The sequence below is a fragment of the Oncorhynchus gorbuscha genome, linkage group LG19 (assembly GCF_021184085.1).
Source record: "Oncorhynchus gorbuscha isolate QuinsamMale2020 ecotype Even-year linkage group LG19, OgorEven_v1.0, whole genome shotgun sequence".
Lineage (NCBI taxonomy): Eukaryota > Metazoa > Chordata > Actinopteri > Salmoniformes > Salmonidae > Oncorhynchus > Oncorhynchus gorbuscha.
The window spans coordinates 3,347,184-3,373,296 of NC_060191.1; the positions used below are offsets into that span (position 1 = coordinate 3,347,184).

At 45.2% G+C, this 26,113-nt stretch overlaps 1 protein-coding gene across 1 annotated transcript; it reads left to right on the forward strand.

Annotated features, from left to right (window-relative positions):
- The first annotated feature begins 21 nt into the window (after positions 1-21).
- On the forward strand, positions 22-24,952 carry LOC124006066 (ras-related protein Rab-13). The gene is made up of 7 exons (XM_046315783.1): positions 22-655; positions 1,369-1,429; positions 13,808-13,868; positions 14,169-14,246; positions 22,802-22,891; positions 23,172-23,237; positions 23,611-24,952. Exons 1-7 carry the CDS (start codon positions 532-534, stop codon positions 23,728-23,730), a joined length of 600 nt encoding a protein of 199 aa, XP_046171739.1. The 5' UTR covers positions 22-531; the 3' UTR covers positions 23,731-24,952.
- Positions 24,953-26,113: the final 1,161 nt, after the last annotated feature.

The window sequence follows — 26,113 nt, forward strand, 5'->3', positions numbered from 1 at the left end:
TTCCCTCCACTGTAATAACTGAACCTCTCCCTCTACGTAATCCTACGTGAACTTCGGCAGGAGAAAGTTTTGGGGCGAAAACGTAGCCCTGTCTGTGTGGAATGGGTGTATGTTAATCTGCTTTTGGAAGAAAATAACTTGACATTTTGGCTTGATGAATGGATTTTAACAAAGCTTTGCGGCGCTGTAGAATTGTATAACCAATTGAAGTGCAGAAGCGTTTGTTCCAACTTTCTTTTTTAACTTGTGGCGTTCTTATTTTTCTCGGACCAAAAGAGACATTGGGGGAGAACCGTATTTAGCGGTGACAGTTTTCAAGGGAAAGGGAAAACAAGCGGATTTTATGCTAAAGAAAAGCAGAAACTCCACAGGAGAAATTAGAGTGTAATTTTGACCTTTGTGTATGTCGAGCAATACTTTTTAAGGCATTTGTTAACCTCGTTACACATAAGTGTAAGAACATTGGAAAGTGTACTGGTTTTGTAAAAGGTCGTAGTTTCTGATAATTCACCAAAAACGTTGAAAAACATTATGGCGAAGAAGTACGACTTCCTTTTCAAATTATTACTCATCGGAGATAGTGGAGTGGGGAAAACATGTCTGATTATTCGATTTGCTGAGGACAACTTCAACTCAACCTACATATCAACTATCGGTATGTAGCCAAGCTCTACGAAATCTCATTTAATCGGTTATAGCCTAATCGGCCCCAAAATATTCAGCAACCCTTTAAATTCGTCATTGCTGATTTAGGCACCATTATGTCAGCAACATATAATGCGAAGTCCGTGTCACTTTCACCACGCAGTTATCTCACGTTTCCAGTTCTGCTGTGTTCATGTCTCTACACGTCTCTATCGCTGTCTTCCTATAGCTCAATCTGATATCCCTATTGTAGTTCACCTACATTGTATCTGTACTGCTGTTCCTATATCTTCTCCATATCCCCCTCTCCCCTCCCTCGCTTTACCTAGAGGGTCCACCCACCCCCATTCCTCCTATCTCTCCTATCTCTTTTCAGTCTCTCATTAGCAGAAAAATGGTAGTCCTCCCTTGGAATTCACAGTTTAAGATGCCCATCTTCTCTGTCCTCTCTCTGTCCATGTCCTGCAGGAAACCCAGACAATAACAAACCCAGAGTGTGTGTGTGTGTGTATATATGGGGCAGAGCTAGACAGACATTACTATCCCAGTGAAGGTTTGATGAATTGAGAATGCCTGTCTTACCCTCCATGCATGTCAAAATGTTTTAATTGGCATGACCTATATTTGCTGCAATGTGTGTGGGAATTTAACTCATTGTCTTCCCTCCCTTCCTGTCGACCTCCTCCCTCCCCTCTCTCTGTCATCCTCCCATCCTTTCTTCAGGCATCGACTTTAAAGTAAAGACGATAGACGTGGAGGGAAAGAAAGTCAAACTGCAAGTCTGGTAAGAGAAGAGGATCCAGACAAAGACAGAATGAAAGGTCCATTTAGGACTACTGTTTCCATTTAGGACTACTGTTTCCATTTAGGACTACTGTTTCCATTTAGGACTACTGTTTCCATTTAGGACTACTGTTTCCATTTAGGACTACTGTTTCCATTTAGGACTACTGTTTCCATTTAGGACTACTGTTTCCATTTAGGACTACTGTTTCCATTTAGGACTACTGTTTCCATTTAGCACTACTGTTTCCATTTAGGACTACTGTTTCCATTTAGGACTACTGTTTCCATTTAGGACTACTGTTTCCATTTAGGACTACTGTTTCCATTTAGGACTACTGTTTCCATTTAGGACTACTGTTTCCATTTAGGACTACTGTTTCCATTTAGGACTACTGTTTCCATTTAGGACTACTGTTTCCATTTAGGACTACTGTTTCCATTTAGGACTACTGTTTCCATTTAGGACTACTGTTTCCATTTAGGAATGCAAGATTTTGATCTTATTCGTCTTGTCAGACTAAAGACATGCAACCCAGTATGCAATAGCTGCAATTTACACTACAAATCAAAATCAAATCAAATACCGTGAAATGCTTACTTACAAGCCCTTAACCAACAATGGAGTTAGTCCAGGTGGCTGTTTGATTAGTTGTTCAGCAGGCTTGGGGGTAGAAGCTGTTAACGAGCCTTTTGGTCCTAGACTTGCCGTGCGGTAGCAGATAGAACAGTCTATGACTTGGGTGACTGGAGTTGTTGACAATTTTTTTGTGCCTTCCTCTGACACACCTAGTATAGAGGTCCTGGATGTCAGGAAGCTTGGCCCCAGTGATGTACTGGGATGTACACACTACCCTTTGTAGTGCCTTCCTCTGACACACCTAGTATAGAGGTCCTGGATGTCAAATCCCCAGTGCTGTACTGGGATGTACACACTACCCTTTGTAGTGCCTTCCTCTGAACACCTAGTATAGAGGTCCTGGATGTCAGGAATTGGCCCCAGTGATGTACTGGGATGTACACACTACCCTTTGTAGTGCCTTCCTCTGACACACCTAGTATAGAGGTCCTGGATGTCAGGAGGCTTAGCCCCAGTGATGTACTGGGATGTACACACTACCCTTTGTAGTGCCTTCCTCTGACACACCTAGTATAGAGGTCCTGGATGTCAGGAAGCTTGGCCCCAGTGATGTACTGGGATGTACACACTACCCTTTGTAGTGCCTTCCTCTGACACACCTAGTATAGAGGTCCTGGATGTCAGGAAGCTTGGCCCCAGTGATGTACTGGGATGTACACACTACCCTTTGTAGTGCCTTCCTCTGACACACCTAGTATAGAGGTCCTGGATTTCAGGAAGCTTGGCCCCAGTGATGTACTGGGATGTACACACTACCCTTTGTAGTGCCTTCCTCTGACACACCTAGTATAGAGGTCCTGGATGTCAGGAAGCTTGGCCCCAGTGATGTACTGGGATGTACACACTACCCTTTGTAGTGCCTTCCTCTGACACACCTAGTATAGAGGTCCTGGATGTCAGGAAGCTTGGCCCCAGTGATGTACTGGGATGTACACACTACCCTTTGTAGTGCCTTCCTCTGACACACCTAGTATAGAGGTCCTGGATTTCAGGAAGCTTGGCCCCAGTGATGTACTGGGATGTACACACTACCCTTTGTAGTGCCTTCCTCTGACACACCTAGTATAGAGGTCCTGGATTTCAGGAAGCTTGGCCCCAGTGATGTACTGGGATGTACACACTACCCTTTGTAGTGCCTTCCTCTGACACACCTAGTATAGAGGTCCTGGATGTCAGGAAGCTTGGCCCCAGTGATGTACTGGGATGTACACACTACCCTTTGTAGTGCCTTCCTCTGACACACCTAGTATAGAGGTCCTGGATGTCAGGAAGCTTGGCCCCAGTGATGTACTGGGATGTACACACTACCCTTTGTAGTGCCTTCCTCTGACACACCTAGTATAGAGGTCCTGGATTTCAGGAAGCTTGGCCCCAGTGATGTACTGGGATGTACACACTACCCTTTGTAGTGCCTTCCTCTGACACACCTAGTATAGAGGTCCTGGATTTCAGGAAGCTTGGCCCCAGTGATGTACTGGGATGTACACACTACCCTTTGTAGTGCCTTCCTCTGACACACCTAGTATAGAGGTCCTGGATTTCAGGAAGCTTGGCCCCAGTGATGTACTGGGATGTACACACTATCCTTTGTAGTGCCTTCCTCTGACACACCTAGTATAGAGGTCCTGGATTTCAGGAAGCTTGGCCCCAGTGATGTACTGGGATGTACACACTACCCTTTGTAGTGCCTTCCTCTGACACACCTAGTATAGAGGTCCTGGATGTCAGGAAGCTTGGCCCCAGTGATGTACTGGGATGTACACACTACCCTTTGTAGTGCCTTCCTCTGACACACCTAGTATAGAGGTCCTGGATGTCAGGAAGCTTGGCCCCAGTGATGTACTGGGATGTACACACTACCCTTTGTAGTGCCTTCCTCTGACACACCTAGTATAGAGGTCCTGGATTTCAGGAAGCTTGGCCCCAGTGATGTACTGGGATGTACACACTACCCTTTGTAGTGCCTTCCTCTGACACACCTAGTATAGAGGTCCTGGATTTCAGGAAGCTTGGCCCCAGTGATGTACTGGGATGTACACACTACCCTTTGTAGTGCCTTCCTCTGACACACCTAGTATAGAGGTCCTGGATGTCAGGAAGCTTGGCCCCAGTGATGTACTGGGATGTACACACTACCCTTTGTAGTGCCTTCCTCTGACACACCTAGTATAGAGGTCCTGGATGTCAGGAAGCTTGGCCCCAGTGATGTACTGGGATGTACACACTACCCTTTGTAGTGCCTTCCTCTGACACACCTAGTATAGAGGTCCTGGATTTCAGGAAGCTTGGCCCCAGTGATGTACTGGGATGTACACACTACCCTTTGTAGTGCCTTCCTCTGACACACCTAGTATAGAGGTCCTGGATTTCAGGAAGCTTGGCCCCAGTGATGTACTGGGATGTACACACTACCCTTTGTAGTGCCTTCCTCTGACACACCTAGTATAGAGGTCCTGGATTTCAGGAAGCTTGGCCCCAGTGATGTACTGGGATGTACACACTACCCTTTGTAGTGCCTTCCTCTGACACACCTAGTATAGAGGTCCTGGATTTCAGGAAGCTTGGCCCCAGTGATGTACTGGGATGTACACACTACCCTTTGTAGTGCCTTCCTCTGACACACCTAGTATAGAGGTCCTGGATGTCAGGAAGCTTGGCCCCAGTGATGTACTGGGATGTACACACTACCCTTTGTAGTGCCTTCCTCTGACACACCTAGTATAGAGGTCCTGGATGTCAGGAAGCTTGGCCCCAGTGATGTACTGGGATGTACACACTACCCTTTGTAGTGCCTTCCTCTGACACACCTAGTATAGAGGTCCTGGATGTCAGGAAGCTTGGCCCCAGTGATGTACTGGGATGTACACACTACCCTTTGTAGTGCCTTCCTCTGACACACCTAGTATAGAGGTCCTGGATGTCAGGAAGCTTGGCCCCAGTGATGTACTGGGATGTACACACTACCCTTTGTAGTGCCTTCCTCTGACACACCTAGTATAGAGGTCCTGGATGTCAGGAAGCTTGGCCCCAGTGATGTACTGGGATGTACACACTACCCTTTGTAGTGCCTTCCTCTGACACACCTAGTATAGAGGTCCTGGATGTCAGGAAGCTTGGCCCCAGTGATGTACTGGGATGTACACACTACCCTTTGTAGTGCCTTCCTCTGACACACCTAGTATAGAGGTCCTGGATGTCAGGAAGCTTGGCCCCAGTGATGTACTGGGATGTACACACTACCCTTTGTAGTGCCTTCCTCTGACACACCTAGTATAGAGGTCCTGGATGTCAGGAAGCTTGGCCCCAGTGATGTACTGGGATGTACACACTACCCTTTGTAGTGCCTTCCTCTGACACACCTAGTATAGAGGTCCTGGATTTCAGGAAGCTTGGCCCCAGTGATGTACTGGGATGTACACACTACCCTTTGTAGTGCCTTCCTCTGACACACCTAGTATAGAGGTCCTGGATTTCAGGAAGCTTGGCCCCAGTGATGTACTGGGATGTACACACTACCCTTTGTAGTGCCTTCCTCTGACACACCTAGTATAGAGGTCCTGGATTTCAGGAAGCTTGGCCCCAGTGATGTACTGGGATGTACACACTACCCTTTGTAGTGCCTTCCTCTGACACACCTAGTATAGAGGTCCTGGATTTCAGGAAGCTTGGCCCCAGTGATGTACTGGGATGTACACACTACCCTTTGTAGTGCCTTCCTCTGACACACCTAGTATAGAGGTCCTGGATGTCAGGAAGCTTGGCCCCAGTGATGTACTGGGATGTACACACTACCCTTTGTAGTGCCTTCCTCTGACACACCTAGTATAGAGGTCCTGGATGTCAGGAAGCTTGGCCCCAGTGATGTACTGGGATGTACACACTACCCTTTGTAGTGCCTTCCTCTGACACACCTAGTATAGAGGTCCTGGATGTCAGGAAGCTTGGCCCCAGTGATGTACTGGGATGTACACACTACCCTTTGTAGTGCCTTCCTCTGACACACCTAGTATAGAGGTCCTGGATGTCAGGAAGCTTGGCCCCAGTGATGTACTGGGATGTACACACTACCCTTTGTAGTGCCTTCCTCTGACACACCTAGTATAGAGGTCCTGGATGTCAGGAAGCTTGGCCCCAGTGATGTACTGGGATGTACACACTACCCTTTGTAGTGCCTTCCTCTGACACACCTAGTATAGAGGTCCTGGATGTCAGGAAGCTTGGCCCCAGTGATGTACTGGGATGTACACACTACCCTTTGTAGTGCCTTCCTCTGACACACCTAGTATAGAGGTCCTGGATGTCAGGAAGCTTGGCCCCAGTGATGTACTGGGATGTACACACCCTTTTGTAGTGCCTTCCTCTGACACACCTAGTATAGAGGTCCTGGATTTCAGGAAGCTTGGCCCCAGTGATGTACTGGGATGTACACACTACCCTTTGTAGTGCCTTCCTCTGACACACCTAGTATAGAGGTCCTGGATTTCAGGAAGCTTGGCCCCAGTGATGTACTGGGATGTACACACTACCCTTTGTAGTGCCTTCCTCTGACACACCTAGTATAGAGGTCCTGGATTTCAGGAAGCTTGGCCCCAGTGATGTACTGGGATGTACACACTACCCTTTGTAGTGCCTTCCTCTGACACACCTAGTATAGAGGTCCTGGATTTCAGGAAGCTTGGCCCCAGTGATGTACTGGGATGTACACACTACCCTTTGTAGTGCCTTCCTCTGACACACCTAGTATAGAGGTCCTGGATTTCAGGAAGCTTGGCCCCAGTGATGTACTGGGATGTACACACTACCCTTTGTAGTGCCTTCCTCTGACACACCTAGTATAGAGGTCCTGGATTTCAGGAAGCTTGGCCCCAGTGATGTACTGGGATGTACACACTACCCTTTGTAGTGCCTTCCTCTGACACACCTAGTATAGAGGTCCTGGATTTCAGGAAGCTTGGCCCCAGTGATGTACTGGGATGTACACACTACCCTTTGTAGTGCCTTCCTCTGACACACCTAGTATAGAGGTCCTGGATTTCAGGAAGCTTGGCCCCAGTGATGTACTGGGATGTACACACTACCCTTTGTAGTGCCTTCCTCTGACACACCTAGTATAGAGGTCCTGGATGTCAGGAAGCTTGGCCCCAGTGATGTACTGGGATGTACACACTACCCTTTGTAGTGCCTTCCTCTGACACACCTAGTATAGAGGTCCTGGATGTCAGGAAGCTTGGCCCCAGTGATGTACTGGGATGTACACACTACCCTTTGTAGTGCCTTCCTCTGACACACCTAGTATAGAGGTCCTGGATGTCAGGAAGCTTGGCCCCAGTGATGTACTGGGATGTACACACTACCCTTTGTAGTGCCTTCCTCTGACACACCTAGTATAGAGGTCCTGGATGTCAGGAAGCTTGGCCCCAGTGATGTACTGGGATGTACACACTACCCTTTGTAGTGCCTTCCTCTGACACACCTAGTATAGAGGTCCTGGATGTCAGGAAGCTTGGCCCCAGTGATGTACTGGGATGTACACACTACCCTTTGTAGTGCCTTCCTCTGACACACCTAGTATAGAGGTCCTGGATTTCAGGAAGCTTGGCCCCAGTGATGTACTGGGATGTACACACTACCCTTTGTAGTGCCTTCCTCTGACACACCTAGTATAGAGGTCCTGGATTTCAGGAAGCTTGGCCCCAGTGATGTACTGGGATGTACACACTACCCTTTGTAGTGCCTTCCTCTGACACACCTAGTATAGAGGTCCTGGATTTCAGGAAGCTTGGCCCCAGTGATGTACTGGGATGTACACACTATCCTTTGTAGTGCCTTCCTCTGACACACCTAGTATAGAGGTCCTGGATTTCAGGAAGCTTGGCCCCAGTGATGTACTGGGATGTACACACTACCCTTTGTAGTGCCTTCCTCTGACACACCTAGTATAGAGGTCCTGGATGTCAGGAAGCTTGGCCCCAGTGATGTACTGGGATGTACACACTACCCTTTGTAGTGCCTTCCTCTGACACACCTAGTATAGAGGTCCTGGATGTCAGGAAGCTTGGCCCCAGTGATGTACTGGGATGTACACACTACCCTTTGTAGTGCCTTCCTCTGACACACCTAGTATAGAGGTCCTGGATTTCAGGAAGCTTGGCCCCAGTGATGTACTGGGATGTACACACTACCCTTTGTAGTGCCTTCCTCTGACACACCTAGTATAGAGGTCCTGGATGTCAGGAAGCTTGGCCCCAGTGATGTACTGGGATGTACACACTACCCTTTGTAGTGCCTTCCTCTGACACACCTAGTATAGAGGTCCTGGATGTCAGGAAGCTTGGCCCCAGTGATGTACTGGGATGTACACACTACCCTTTGTAGTGCCTTCCTCTGACACACCTAGTATAGAGGTCCTGGATGTCAGGAAGCTTGGCCCCAGTGATGTACTGGGATGTACACACTACCCTTTGTAGTGCCTTCCTCTGACACACCTAGTATAGAGGTCCTGGATGTCAGGAAGCTTGGCCCCAGTGATGTACTGGGATGTACACACTACCCTTTGTAGTGCCTTCCTCTGACACACCTAGTATAGAGGTCCTGGATGTCAGGAAGCTTGGCCCCAGTGATGTACTGGGATGTACACACTACCCTTTGTAGTGCCTTCCTCTGACACACCTAGTATAGAGGTCCTGGATGTCAGGAAGCTTGGCCCCAGTGATGTACTGGGATGTACACACTACCCTTTGTAGTGCCTTCCTCTGACACACCTAGTATAGAGGTCCTGGATGTCAGGAAGCTTGGCCCCAGTGATGTACTGGGATGTACACACTACCCTTTGTAGTGCCTTCCTCTGACACACCTAGTATAGAGGTCCTGGATGTCAGGAAGCTTGGCCCCAGTGATGTACTGGGATGTACACACTACCCTTTGTAGTGCCTTCCTCTGACACACCTAGTATAGAGGTCCTGGATGTCAGGAAGCTTGGCCCCAGTGATGTACTGGGATGTACACACTACCCTTTGTAGTGCCTTCCTCTGACACACCTAGTATAGAGGTCCTGGATGTCAGGAAGCTTGGCCCCAGTGATGTACTGGGATGTACACACTACCCTTTGTAGTGCCTTCCTCTGACACACCTAGTATAGAGGTCCTGGATGTCAGGAAGCTTGGCCCCAGTGATGTACTGGGATGTACACACTACCCTTTGTAGTGCCTTCCTCTGACACACCTAGTATAGAGGTCCTGGATGTCAGGAAGCTTGGCCCCAGTGATGTACTGGGATGTACACACTACCCTTTGTAGTGCCTTCCTCTGACACACCTAGTATAGAGGTCCTGGATGTCAGGAAGCTTGGCCCCAGTGATGTACTGGGATGTACACACTACCCTTTGTAGTGCCTTCCTCTGACACACCTAGTATAGAGGTCCTGGATGTCAGGAAGCTTGGCCCCAGTGATGTACTGGGATGTACACACTACCCTTTGTAGTGCCTTCCTCTGACACACCTAGTATAGAGGTCCTGGATGTCAGGAAGCTTGGCCCCAGTGATGTACTGGGATGTACACACTACCCTTTGTAGTGCCTTCCTCTGACACACCTAGTATAGAGGTCCTGGATGTCAGGAAGCTTGGCCCCAGTGATGTTGGCCCTTATGATGTACACACTACCCTTTGTAGTGCCTTCCTCTGATGTACACACTACCCTTTGTAGTGCCTTCCTCTGACACACCTAGTATAGAGGTCCTGGATGTCAGGAAGCTTGGCCCCAGTGATGTACTGGGATGTACACACTACCCTTTGTAGTGCCTTCCTCTGACACACCTAGTATAGAGGTCCTGGATGTCAGGAAGCTTGGCCCCAGTGATGTACTGGGATGTACACACTACCCTTTGTAGTGCCTTCCTCTGACACACCTAGTATAGAGGTCCTGGATGTCAGGAAGCTTGGCCCCAGTGATGTACTGGGATGTACACACTACCCTTTGTAGTGCCTTCCTCTGACACACCTAGTATAGAGGTCCTGGATGTCAGGAGGCTTGGCCCCAGTGATGTACTGGGATGTACACACTACCCTTTGTAGTGCCTTCCTCTGACACACCTAGTATAGAGGTCCTGGATGTCAGGAAGCTTGGCCCCAGTGATGTACACACTACCCTTTGTAGTGCCTTCCTCTGACACACCTAGTATAGAGGTCCTGGATGTCAGGAAGCTTGGCCCCATTGATGTACACACTACCCTTTGTAGTGCCTTCCTCTGACACACCTAGTATAGAGGTCCTGGATGTCAGGAAGCTTGGCCCCAGTGATGTACACACTACCCTTTGTAGTGCCTTACGGTCAGATGCTGAGCAGTTGCCGTACCAGGCGGTGATGCAACTGGTCAGGATGCTCTTGATTTTTTTTATTTTACCTTTATTTAACTAGGCAAGTCAGTTAAGAACAAATTCTTATTTTCAATGACGGCCTAGGAACAGTGGGTTAACTGCCTTGTTCAGGGACAGATTATTACCTTGTCAGCTCCAGGATTTGATCTTGCAACCTTTCAGTTACAAGTCCAACGCTCTAACCACTAGGCTACCTGCTGCCCGAGGGTGCAGCTGTAGAACTTATTGAGGATCTGGGGACCCATGCCGAAAAGGTGTTGTCGTGCCCTCTTCACAATTTTCTTGGTGTGTTTGGACCATGATAGTTTGTTGTGGACACCAATGAACTTGAAACTCTCGACCCGCTCCACTTATAGTCCACGTTCAGCTCCTTTGTCTTGCTCACATTGAGAGAGAGGTTGTTCTTCTGGCACCACACTGCCAGGTCTCTGAACTCCTCCCTAATAGGCTGTCTCATCGTTGTCGGTGATCAGGCCTACCACTGTTGTGTCGTCAGCAAACTTAATGATGGTGTTGGAGTCGTGCTTGGCCACGCAGTCTTGGGTGAACAGAGAGTACAGGAGGGGACTCAACATGCACCCTGAGGGGCCTCAGTGTTGTGAATCAACATGGCAGATGTGTTGTTGCCTACCCTTACCACCTGGGGGTGGCCCGTCAGGAAGTCCAGGATGCAGTTGCAGATGGATGCAGTTGCAGATGGAAGTGTTTATTCCCAGGGTCCTTAGCTAGTGATGAGCTTTGAGGGCACTGTGGTGTTGAACGCTGAGCTGTAGTCAATGAACAGCATTCTCACATATGTGTTCCATTTGTCCAGGTGGGAAAGGGCAGTGTGGAGTGCAATAGAAATTGCATCATCTGTGGATCTGTTGGGGTGGTATGCGAATTGGAGTAGGTCTAGGGTTTCTGGCATGATGGTGTTGATGTGAGCCATGACCAGCCTTTCAAAGCACTTCATGGCTACCAACATGAATGCTACAGGGAGGTAATCATGTAGGCAGGTTACCTTCGCTTTCTTGGTCACAGGGACTATGGTGGTCTGTTTCAAACGTGTAAGTATTACAGACTGCCAGGGAGAGGTTAAACATTTCAGTGAAGACACTTGCCAGTTGGTAATGCTTTGAGTACACGTCTGGGTAATCATCTGTCCCTGCGGCCTTGTGAATGTTGACCTGTTTAAAGGTCTTGCTCACATCGGCTACGGAGAGCGTGACCATACAGTCATCTGGAACAGCTGGTGCTCTCATGCATGCTTCAGTGTTGCTTGCCTCGAAGCGAGCATAAAGGGCATTTAGCTCGTCTGGTAGGCTCGCGGTGACCAAAAGCATGTGGGCACCTGTTCGTTGAACATCTCATTCCAGATTCATGGGCATTAATATGGGGTTGAGGTCAGGGCTCTGTGCAGGCCAGTCAAGTTCAAACACACCAATCTCGACAAACCATTTTTGTATGGACCTGGCTTTGTGCACGGGGGCTTTGTCATGCTGAAACAGGAAAGGGCCTTCCCCAAACTGTTGCCACAAGGTTGGAAGCACAGAATCGTCCAGAATGTCATTGTATGCTGTAGTGTTAAGATTTCCCTTCACTGGAACTAAGGAGCCTAACCACGAAAAACAGCCCCAGATCATTATTCCTCCTCCACCAAACTGTACAGTTGGCACTATGCATTGAGGCAGGTAGCTTTGTCGTGGCATCAGCCAAACCCAGATTTGTCGGTTGGACTGCCAGATGGTAAAGCGTGATTCATAGTTCCAGAGAACATGTTTCCACTGCTCCAGAGTCCAATGGCAGCTAGCTTTACACCACTCTAGCTAACACTTGGCATTACGCATGGAGATCTTAGGCTTGTGTGAGTCTGTTCGGCCATGGAAACCCATTTCATCAAGCTCCCGATGAACAGTTCTTATGCAGAGGCAGTTTGGAACTTGGTAGTGAGTGTTACAACAGACTATTTTTACACGGTACGTGCTTCAACACTCAACAGTCCCGTTCTGTGAGCTTTTGTGGCCTACCACTTCATGGCTGAGCCGTTGTTGCTCCTAGACATTTCCACTTCACAGTAACAGCACTTACAGTTGACTTGGGCAGTTCTAGCACGAACTGACTTGTTGGAAAGGTTGCATCCTATGACGGTGCCACGTTGAAAGTCACTGAGCTCTTCAGTAAGGCCATTCTACTGCCAATGTTTGTCGATGGAGATTGCATGGCGGTGTGCTCGATTTTTATACACCTGTCAGCAATGGGTGTGGCTGAAATAGCCGAACCCACTAATTTTAGAAGAGCTGTCCACATACTTTTTTATATATAATGTATATCTGGCATATATAGTATGAGTACACTGAGACATTGACTGGCAAGGCCTTTGGTGTAGGCTATGACTTCACCTATGTTTTATCTGTCAGTGAATGCCAGTGAGTTATCATAAAGTCAGACATGAAGTCTGAAGCAGCCATAAAGAGTTTATTGAATTGGCATGAAACATACGCATGTCTCATCTCTGTGGATTCCACACCCCTGGTAGAAGTTGTCCTTTGATACAGGATCAGGTTAACCTCCCCAAATCCTGACTTGAGCCGTTAGGGGGGGATATGCCGTACTGACCATCACAGGAGGCTGCTGAGGAGAGAATGGCATGAAAGGAGCTAATGGAATGGCACCAAACACCTGGAAACCATGGAAACCATGTGTTTGATGCATTTGTTACCGTTCCACTTATTCCGCTCCAGTCATTAGAACGAGCCTGTCCTCCCCAATTTAAGGTGCCACCAACCTCCTTTGCTGACCATAGCTCAGTGTGTAGGTGGGGAACTTCTACGTTCTGTGCTGTGAGAACATTAGTGTGACCATAGCGTAATGTTTTTGCAGAAGCGTGGATAAATGATGTGCTGGACACATGTGTGTAAACGCTGTATCGCTCTGGATATGTATGTGTAAACAGTGTACTCTTTGAATTGGGTGCTGCATTAGAAAAACAGGAAATGTGTAGAGAAAGAACAGACACATCTGCAGTAGTTTCAGTGCTTACTACAGATGTCGGATCTTAATTTGATCACGCTTTTGTTGCTGAGAATCTTCCTGCAAAGTATGAAATGCAAACTTGTAGTGTATTTGATTTTTAAAAAGGGTTCTAAAATGTGTAATTTCCACTTTGAAATTTCAGACACATTTTCCATAAGGGTAAATCATATCAACCCCTACAAAAATGTCCATTAATTATAATCCACATAATAATTCCCATTTCTTGATGCTGCAGGATTATTTTCCTGTTGTAGCGAACTGGCTCAAATTAAGATCCTACATCTGTACTCCAGGTTGTTCAGAGCTACTTTTTGAAGGTGAAACATTTTCCCTAATGTATTCTGTTTTCAGGGACACAGCAGGGCAGGAGAGGTTTAAGACCATCACTACAGCCTACTACAGAGGAGCTATGGTGAGTCTCTCAACGCTCTCTCAATCAGATCACAAGTGATTTAATCATCTACACCTGTCTAAAACTGTGAGCAAAATCAGAATGTGGACAAGATCAGGACAAAAGGGGCATCTTAGCACCAGGCATAAACGGGCCTTCTCTCTCTCTTCACATTTGAAGATATGAGAGAACATTATGGGTGTAAGATTATGACTGAAACTATTAGTATCAAATTTTACATCCATTTTTCAAATCTTACATCCATGAGGTTGATTTTGAATTGCACAATGTTATATTTTTGTCTGACCCGTGATCTCTCAGGGCATCATCCTGGTGTATGACATCACAGACGAGAAGTCCTACGAGAACATTCAGAACTGGATGAAGAGCATCAAGGAGGTGACAGGGAAACACAGACTGACTGTTGACAGGGAAACACAGACTGACTGTTGACAGGGAAACACAGACTGACTGTTGACAGGGAAACACAGACTGACTGTTGACAGGGAAACACAGACTGACTGTTGACAGGGAAACACAGACTGACTGTTGACAGGGAAACACAGATTGACTGTTGACAGGGAAACACAGATTGACTGTTGACAGGGAAACACAGACTGACTGTTGACAGGGAAACACAGACTGACTGTTGACAGGGAAACACAGACTGACTGTTGACAGGGAAACACAGACTGACTGTTGACAGGGAAACACAGACTGACTGTCGACAGGGAAACACAGACTGACTGTCGACGGGGCAACACGACAGACTGGCTGTCGACGGGGCAACACGACAGACTGGCTGTCGACGGGGCAACACGACAGACTGGCTGTCGACGGGGCAACACGACAGACTGGCTGTCGACGGGGCAACACGACAGACTGGCTGTTGTGAAAGAGGGAAGGGACAAGACATGACACAGGCCAGAAAGAAACTAAGGGCAGCATTTTCTCAGGCCTCTAGGAAGGATTTGAAACAATAAAATGAGACATGAGCAACACCACCAGAGGGTCTCATACCACTGTTTCCTTATTCCTTGGTCAGTGATGATGACTTTTAGAAAAGCACGAGGAGTAGAAATGATGTAGCTGTTTCTCCACTGACATTAGAGGCACAGTCCTGGTCCTCATTATAGAAACATGTTAACATTCTTTAGATGAATCAGCCATTATGCACAGTGACATTAGAGGCACAGTCCTGGTCCTCATTATAGAAACATGTTAACATTCTTTAGATGAATCAGCCATTATGCACAGTGACATTAGAGGCACAGTCCTGGTCCTCATTATAGAAACATGTTAACATTCTTTAGATGAATCAGCCATTATGCACAGTGACATTAGAGGCACAGTCCTGGTCCTCATTATAGAAACATGTTAACATTCTTTAGATGAATCAGCCATTATGCACAGTGACATTAGAGGCACAGTCCTGGTCCTCATTATAGAAACATGTTAACATTCTTTAGATGAATCAGCCATTATGCACAGTGACATTAGAGGCACAGTCCTGGTCCTCATTATAGAAACATGTTAACATTCTTTAGATGAATCAGCCATTATGCACAGTGACATTAGAGGCACAGTCCTGGTCCTCATTATAGAAACATGTTAACATTCTTTAGATGAATCAGCCATTATGCACAGTGACATTAGAGGCACAGTCCTGGTCCTCATTATAGAAACATGTTAACATTCTTTAGATGAATCAGCCATTATGCACAGTGACATTAGAGGCACAGTCCTGGTCCTCATTATAGAAACATGTTAACATTCTTTAGATGAATCAGCCATTATGCACAGTGACATTAGAGGCACAGTCCTGGTCCTCATTATAGAAACATGTTAACATTCTTTAGATGAATCAGCCATTATGCACAGTGACATTAGAGGCACAGTCCTGGTCCTCATTATAGAAACATGTTAACATTCTTTAGATGAATCAGCCATTATGCACAGTGACATTAGAGGCACAGTCCTGGTCCTCATTATAGAAACATGTTAACATTCTTTACATGAATCAGCCATTATGCACAGTGACATTAGAGGCACAGTCCTGGTCCTCATTATAGAAACATGTTAACATTCTTTACATGAATCAGCCATTATGCACAGTGACATTAAACAACCCCTAGACAGTCTTATTGAATGACTGCACAGTGACATTAAACAACCCCTAGACAGTCTTATGGAATGACTGCACAGTGACATTAAACAACCCCTAGACAGTCTTATGGAATGACTGCACAGTGACATTAAAAAACCCCTAGACAGTCTTATGGAATGACTGCACAGTGACATTAAACAACCCCTAGACAGTCTTATGGAATGACTGCACAGTGACATTAAACAACCCCTAGACAGTCTTATGGAATGACTGCACAGTGACATTAAACAACCCCTAGACAGTCTTATGGAATGACTGCACAGGACATTAAACAACCCCTAGACAGTCTTATGGAATGACTGCACAGTGACATTAAACAACCCCTAGACAGTCTTATGGAATGACTGCACAGTGACATTAAACAACCCCTAGACAGTCTTATGGAATGACTGCACAGTGACATTAAACAACCCCTAGACAGTCTTATGGAATGACTGCACAGTGACATTAAACAACCCCTAGACAGTCTTATGGAATGACTGCACAGTGACATTAAACAACCCCTAGACAGTCTTATGGAATGACTGTACAGTGACATTAAACAACCCCTAGACAGTCTTATGGAATGACTGCACAGTGACATTAAACAACCCCTAGACAGTCTTATGGAATGACTGCACAGTGACATTAAACAACCCCTAGACAGTCTTATTGAATGACTGCACAGTGACATTAAACAACCCCTAGACAGTCTTACGGAATGACTGCACAGTGACATTAAACAACCCCTAGACAGTCTTATGGAATGACTGTACAGGACATTAAACAACCCCTAGACAGTCTTATGGAATGACTGCACAGTGACATTAAACAACCCCTAGACAGTCTTATGGAATGACTGTACAGGACATTAAACAACCCCTAGACAGTCTTATGGAATGACTGTACAGGACATTAAACAACCCCTAGACAGTCTTATGGAATGACTGCACAGTGACATTAAACAACCCCTAGACAGTCTTATGGAATGACTGCACAGTGACATTAAACAACCCCTAGACAGTCTTATGGAATGACTGTACAGGACATTAAACAACCCCTAGACAGTCTTATGGAATGACTGCACAGTGACATTAAACAACCCCTAGACAGTCTTATGGAATGACTGCACAGTGACATTAAACAACCCCTAGACAGTCTTATGGAATGACTGCACAGGACATTAAACAACCCCTAGACAGTCTTATGGAATGACTGCACAGTGACATTAAACAACCCCTAGACAGTCTTATGGAATGACTGCACAGTGACATTAAACAACCCCTAGACAGTCTTATGGAATGACTGCACAGTGACATTAAACAACCCCTAGACAGTCTTATGGAATGACTGTACAGGACATTAAACAACCCCTAGACAGACAGTCTTATGGAATGACTGCACAGTGACATTAAACAACCCCTAGACAGTCTTATGGAATGACTGTACAGGACATTAAACAACCCCTAGACAGACAGTCTTATGGAATGACTGCACAGTGACATTAAACAACCCCTAGACAGTCTTATGGAATGACTGCACAGTGACATTAAACAACCCCTAGACAGTCTTATGGAATGACTGTACAGGACATTAAACAACCCCTAGACAGACAGTCTTATGGAATGACTGCACAGTGACATTAAACAACCCCTAGACAGTCTTATGGAATGACTGTACAGGACATTAAACAACCCCTAGACAGACAGTCTTATGGAATGACTGCACAGTGACATTAAACAACCCCTAGACAGTCTTATGGAATGACTGTACAGGACATTAAACAACCCCTAGACAGACAGTCTTATGGAATGACTGCACAGTGACATTAAACAACCCCTAGACAGTCTTATGGAATGACTGTACAGTGACATTAAACAACCCCTAGACAGTCTTATGGAATGACTGCACAGTGACATTAAACAACCCCTAGACAGTCTTATGGAATGACTGCACAGTGACATTAAACAACCCCTAGACAGTCTTATGGAATGACTGTACAGTGACATTAAACAACCCCTAGACAGACAGTCTTATGGAATGACTGCACAGTGACATTAAACAACCCCTAGACAGTCTTATGGAATGACTGCACAGTGACATTAAACAACCCCTAGACAGTCTTATGGAATGACTGCACAGTGACATTAAACAACCCATAGACAGTCTTATGGAATGACTGCACAGTGACATTAAACAACCCCTAGACAGTCTTATGGAATGACTGTACAGTGACATTAAACAACCCCTAGACAGACAGTCTTATGGAATGACTGCACAGTGACATTAAACAACCCCTAGACAGTCTTATGGAATGACTGCACAGTGACATTAAACAACCCCTAGACAGTCTTATGGAATGACTGCACAGTGACATTTACAGGACATTAAACAACCCCTAGACAGACAGTCTTATGGAATGACTGTACAGGACATTAAACAACCCCTAGACAGACAGTCTTATGGAATGACTGCACAGTGACATTTAACAACCCCTAGACAGTCTTATGGAATGACAGTGACATTAAACAACCCCTAGACAGTCTTATGGAATGACAGTGACATTAAACAACCCCTAGACAGACAGTCTTATGGAATGACAGTGACATTAAACAACCCCTAGACAGACAGTCTTATGGAATGACAGTGACATTAAACAACCCCTAGACAGACAGTCTTATGGAATGACTGCACAGGACATTAAACAACCCCTAGACAGACAGTCTTATGGAATGACTGTACAGGACATTAAACAACCCCTAGACAGACAGTCTTATGGAATGACAGTGACATTAAACAACCCCTAGACAGTCTTATGGAATGACTGCACAGGACATTAAACAACCCCTAGACAGACAGTCTTATGGAATGACTGTACAGGACATTAAACAACCCCTAGACAGACAGTCTTATGGAATGACTGCACAGGACATTAAACAACCCCTAGACAGACAGTCTTATGGAATGACTGCACAGGACATTAAACAACCCCTATACAGACAGTCTTATGGAATGACTGCACAGGACATTAAACAACCCCTAGACAGTCTTATGGAATGACTGCACAGTGACATTAAACAACCCCTAGACAGTCTTATGGAATGACTGCACAGTGACATTAAACAACCCCTAGACAGTCTTATGGAATGACAGTGACATTAAACAACCCCTAGACAGACAGTCTTATGGAATGACTGCACAGGACATTAAACAACCCCTAGACAGACAGTCTTATGGAATGACTGCACAGGACATTAAACAACCCCTAGACAGACAGTCTTATGGAATGACTGTACAGGACATTAAACAACCCCTAGACAGACAGTCTTATGGAATGACTGTACAGGACATTAAACAACCCCTAGACAGACAGTCTTATGGAATGACAGTGACATTAAACAACCCCTAGACAGTCTTATGGAATGACTGCACAGGACATTAAACAACCCCTAGACAGACAGTCTTATGGAATGACTGCACAGGACATTAAACAACCCCTAGACAGACAGTCTTATGGAATGACTGCACAGGACATTAAACAACCCCTAGACAGACAGTCTTATGGAATGACTGTACAGGACATTAAACAACCCCTAGACAGACAGTCTTATGGAATGACTGTACAGGACATTAAACAACCCCTAGACAGACAGTCTTATGGAATGACAGTGACATTAAACAACCCCTAGACAGTCTTATGGAATGACTGTACAGTGACATTAAACAACCCCTAGACAGTCTTATGGAATGACTGCACAGTGACATTAAACAACCCCTAGACAGTCTTATGGAATGACTGCACAGTGACATTAAACAACCCCTAGACAGTCTTATGGAATGACTGTACAGTGACATTAAACAACCCCTAGACAGACAGTCTTATGGAATGACTGCACAGTGACATTAAACAACCCCTAGACAGTCTTATGGAATGACTGCACAGTGACATTAAACAACCCCTAGACAGTCTTATGGAATGACTGCACAGTGACATTAAACAACCCATAGACAGTCTTATGGAATGACTGCACAGTGACATTAAACAACCCCTAGACAGTCTTATGGAATGACTGTACAGTGACATTAAACAACCCCTAGACAGACAGTCTTATGGAATGACTGCACAGTGACATTAAACAACCCCTAGACAGTCTTATGGAATGACTGCACAGTGACATTAAACAACCCCTAGACAGTCTTATGGAATGACTGCACAGTGACATTTACAGTGACATTAAACAACCTTATGGAATGACTGACATTAAACAACCCTAGACAGACAGTCTTATGGAATGACTGTACAGGACATTAAACAACCCCTAGACAGACAGTCTTATGGAATGACTGCACAGTGACATTTAACAACCCCTAGACAGTCTTATGGAATGACAGTGACATTAAACAACCCCTAGACAGTCTTATGGAATGACAGTGACATTAAACAACCCCTAGACAGACAGTCTTATGGAATGACAGTGACATTAAACAACCCCTAGACAGACAGTCTTATGGAATGACTGCACAGGACATTAAACAACCCCTAGACAGACAGTCTTATGGAATGACTGTACAGGACATTAAACAACCCCTAGACAGACAGTCTTATGGAATGACAGTGACATTAAACAACCCCTAGACAGTCTTATGGAATGACTGCACAGGACATTAAACAACCCCTAGACAGACAGTCTTATGGAATGACTGTACAGGACATTAAACAACCCCTAGACAGACAGTCTTATGGAATGACTGCACAGGACATTAAACAACCCCTAGACAGACAGTCTTATGGAATGACTGCACAGGACATTAAACAACCCCTATACAGACAGTCTTATGGAATGACTGCACAGGACATTAAACAACCCCTAGACAGTCTTATGGAATGACTGCACAGTGACATTAAACAACCCCTAGACAGTCTTATGGAATGACTGCACAGTGACATTAAACAACCCCTAGACAGTCTTATGGAATGACAGTGACATTAAACAACCCCTAGACAGACAGTCTTATGGAATGACTGCACAGGACATTAAACAACCCCTAGACAGACAGTCTTATGGAATGACTGCACAGGACATTAAACAACCCCTAGACAGACAGTCTTATGGAATGACTGTACAGGACATTAAACAACCCCTAGACAGACAGTCTTATGGAATGACTGTACAGGACATTAAACAACCCCTAGACAGACAGTCTTATGGAATGACAGTGACATTAAACAACCCCTAGACAGTCTTATGGAATGACTGCACAGGACATTAAACAACCCCTAGACAGACAGTCTTATGGAATGACTGTACAGGACATTAAACAACCCCTAGACAGACAGTCTTATGGAATGACTGCACAGGACATTAAACAACCCCAGACAGTCTTACTGCACAGTCATTAAACAACCCCTGGAATGGAATGACAGGACATTAAACAACCCCTAGACAGACAGTCTTATGGAATGACTGCACAGGACATTAAACAACCCCTAGACAGACAGTCTTATGGAATGACTGTACAGGACATTAAACAACCCCTAGACAGACAGTCTTATGGAATGACAGTGACATTAAACAACCCCTAGACAGTCTTATGGAATGACTGCACAGGACATTAAACAACCCCTAGACAGACAGTCTTATGGAATGACTGTACAGGACATTAAACAACCCCTAGACAGACAGTCTTATGGAATGACTGCACAGGACATTAAACAACCCCTAGACAGACAGTCTTATGGAATGACTGCACAGGACATTAAACAACCCCTATACAGACAGTCTTATGGAATGACTGCACAGGACATTAAACAACCCCTAGACAGATAGTCTTATGGAATGACTGCACAGGACATTAAACAACCCCTAGACAGACAGTCTTATGGAATGACTGCACAGTGACATTAAACAACCCCTAGACAGTCTTATGGAATGACTGTACAGGACATTAAACAACCCCTAGACAGACAGTCTTATGGAATGACTGCACAGTGACATTAAACAACCCCTAGACAGTCTTATGGAATGACTGTACAGGACATTAAACAACCCCTAGACAGACAGTCTTATGGAATGACTTTACAGGACATTAAACAACCCCTAGACAGACAGTCTTATGGAATGACTGTACAGGACATTAAACAACCCCTAGACAGACAGTCTTATGGAATGACTGTACAGGACATTAAACAACCCCTAGACAGTCTTATGGAATCACTTTACAGGACATTAAACAACCCCTAGACAGACAGTCTTATGGAATGACTGCACAGGACATTAAACAACCCCTAGACAGACAGTCTTATGGAATGACTTTACAGGACATTAAACAACCCCTAGACAGACAGTCTTATGGAATGACTGTACAGTGACATTAAACAACGCCTAGACAGACAGTCTTATGGAATGACTGCACAGTGACATTAAACAACCCCTAGACAGACAGTCTTATGGAATGACTGTACAGGACATTATTCTGATTGACCAGACTTCTTATTGCCATCTATAAACCACAGTAACAAGGGTTACATTGAGACTAGATGTTAGTCTGTTTTCTTAGGGCGTGCCTTTAGTGAATAACGGGGCATACAACTGCACTCCCAGAAACGTGTTTACATTTGTTTAACAGTTCAAAGTGAACATTTTGAAATGAGTTCATTATTCCCCATCTGAACCAAGATGTGGCTCCAATTTAGAGCTGAATTAAAGCCTCTCCTAGAGGGTGCTTGGGGAGGCAGAAGTTGAGGGATACATCATTGAAATATAAAATGGATGCGATGGATGCCAACCCCCTATCTTTTATCCCCCAGAATGCATCAGCGGGGGTCAGCCGGATGTTGCTCGCTAACAAGTGTGACATTGAGGCCAAGAGGAAGGTATCCAAGGAAACGGGGGAAAAGGTGAGCCTCGACCATTTTTATGATCATTGTTTTGATTATGAAGTGTTTTCTTTCAATGATATTGACACTGATGTGCAGATGTTAGTGATGGATGAATGGATGTGTGGATCATTGGGCGAAGAGCTCCGACTTTTCAAGCTGAAGATCACTGACGTCATGATTTGACCTCGTATTTTTAAGAGTTGCCAGTTGTTTTGAACGTGGCATAAACTCTGCTGATTAGGAGAGGGAAGTGACATCATATCCTGCTTTAATCACACTTGTCTTCTGTTGTTGACAGCTGGCAAAGGATCATGGGATCAGATTCTTTGAGACCAGTGCAAAGGCCAGCATCAATGTTGATGAGGTGAGATAAATATGTTATTTTAGATATTATATTTCTGTGGGTGATATGGGTGATATGTTGTCCTTTATTCAATCACAGAGTCTGTCTTTATCTGGTCCTTTATTATGCATTTCACTTGGGGAATATGGGTGTTATGTTGTCCTTTTCATACAGGTTACATGTGCCACACAGCCTAATAATCCCCATACCCCCTCTCACCTACTGTTACCCTTTCTCTGCCCCTCACCTACTGTTACCCTTTCTCTGCCCCTCTCTCCTACTGTTACCCTTTCTCTGCCCCTCTCTCCTACTGTTACCCTTTCTCTGCCCCTCTCTCCTACTGTTACCCTTTCTCTGCCCCTCTCTCCCTCCACCTCGACCTGCCCCTCTGTAGTCTTTTATGGCTTTGGCTCGAGATATTCTACTGAAGTCCAGCAAGAAGCCGGGCCCCACAGGTCGCGAGGTCAAAATCACCAACGCTGAGAAGAAATCCTCCAAATGTCTCCTACTGTAGAGGCAGAGCTGGCCTGTCCTGGCTGACTCTTCGTTGCCCGAGGGAACTATCACATATAGGAACAATATTATTGCAAAGGAAAGGGTTTCAAAGGCGCAATCCACAAGTTCTCCTTCCCCTGTGGCAACAAGATCCATTTCATTAACTATTGACTTGAGAAAATATCATGTTTTCATTTACTTCCCCCTCCCCTTTAAAAAGTGCTAACTACACTTTTTTTAAACCAGAAAGCAAACTTCTGGATTGCACTTTTAATGACCATGTAACTATGTTGAGGTGGTCCAAGGGCATTTTCCAGAGGAATATCCAGTGGTTTGTTTAAAGAATAGGATGAACACCACCTTGATTTCAACCAAAACATGTTTTGTATCAACTGTCTTCAATCTCCTGCAATTTCTTAGTTGTCTTGGTGACTGACTGATTGACATGGTATGTTTACACTCCACCAGAGCCATTCAGAGTTAAGGAAAATGTCTTCCATGTTGGCTCCACATGTTCCATGAGACAACATTCCAAAATGAATTCCTTCTACAATGATCTGTTGAACTAGATTTTTTGGAACCAACATGGTGGTCGATCAAATTCTAAATCCCAAACTGAGTTTGCTGAACTCTATAATCCCATGGCTCTGGACTTCACACTGTAGAGTAGTGGTGCACAGCTCCTTAATGGAACACGAGTCTGCTGTGTTTCATTCTATGTCAGAGGAATTATTTTTCCTTGTTTAACCAGGAACATTAACAAGTGACCTTTCAGTCAAACTGCCAGTCACATTCTTGCTTTTTGATTGAACAGTTGATGTAACAGTAGATTGTCTGGAGAGTGTAATCACTGGGCTCCTCGGATGGAAATGACTTCCTGATGGAGAGACAAGGTCAAAAAGCAGCAGGTATTACTGTAACATTAAAGGTAACTACTACCATAATGGGATCCTAGAGGACCTGCGTTGTGCACCGCTGACATAGAATCACTTTTCAGTGTCATAGCCAAAGAATTTAAATTAGGACAACACACAGACATTCCTTTCCATTTGTTTCATTTCTATGTTCATAGCAGCTCATAGTGTTTAGGAGGAGCACAGGGGGCATTCTAGAGAGTGACGGGAGTTTAGATCTCTATGCTGTAACTATGGTGATGGTACATTATGCTCTTAAAGGGATAGTTCACCCTGAATTGTAATTTTGTCTGTGTTTTCCACACTACGTAAAGATGAGTGATCTGGGTTGTGCCTGTTGTAAACTATTCTTCTACTACATAAAGTGTGGTACATGGATGGACTGAGGATGTGGAAGAGGGAGACAGGGAAGTGCAATATGAGAGGAGAGGAGTGATGAGAGAATGAGATGGATAGATGAAGCAAGGGAACAAAAACCGTAAAGCAAGTGTCATAGAGACACAGGGATGGAATGATGCTGATGAGAGTTGGACATAGAGGGATGAGATGTTCTCTTTTTCGCTGATAGACAAACTGACCCTTTCTGATCTGATAGACATACTGACCATTTCTGATCTGATATTTTCTGATCTGATAGACATTTCTGACTGACCCTTTCTGATCTGATAGACATACTGACCCTTTCTGATCTGATAGACATACTGACCCTTTCTGATCTGATAGACATACTGACCCTTTCTGATCTGATAGACATACTGACCCTTTCTGATCTGATAGACATACTGACCCTTTCTGATCTGATAGACATACTGACCCTTTCTGATCTGATAGACATGACCCTTTCTGATCTGATAGACATACTTTCTGATCTGATAGACATACTGACCCTTTCTGATCTGATAGACATACTGACCCTTTCTGATCTGATAGACATACTGACCCTTTCTGATCTGATAGACATACCCTGACCCATTTCTGATCTGATAGACATACTGACCCTTTTTGATAGACTGACCCTCTGATCTGAGACATACTGACCCTTTCTGATCTGATAGACATACTGACCCTTTCTGATCTGATAGACAAACTGACCCTTTCTGATCTGATAGACATACTGACCCTTTCTGATCTGATAGACATACTGACCCTTTCTGATCTGATAGACATCTGATGACCCTTTCTGATCTGATAGACATACTGACCCTCTCTGATCTGATAGACATACTGACCCTCTCTGATCTGATAGACATACTGACCCTTTCTGATCTGATAGACATACTGACCCTTTCTGATCTGATAGACATACTGACTCTGATCTGATAGACATACTGACCCTCTCTGATCTGATAGACATACTGACCCTCCCTCTGATCTGATAGACATACTGACCCTTTCTGATCTGATAGACATACTGACATACCCCTTTCTGATCTGATAGACAAACTGATCCCTTTCTGATCTGATAGACATACTGACCCTTTCTGATCT

Coding starts and splice junctions, on each gene's coding strand:
- LOC124006066 (XM_046315783.1), top strand. CDS start 532: ATGGCGAAGAAGTACGACTTCCTTTTCAAATTATTACTCATCGGAGAT. Junction 656..1,368: donor AACCTACATATCAACTATCG/GTATGTAGCCAA, acceptor TCCTTTCTTCAG/GCATCGACTTTAAAGTAAAG. Junction 22,892..23,171: donor CCAAGGAAACGGGGGAAAAG/GTGAGCCTCGAC, acceptor TGTTGTTGACAG/CTGGCAAAGGATCATGGGAT.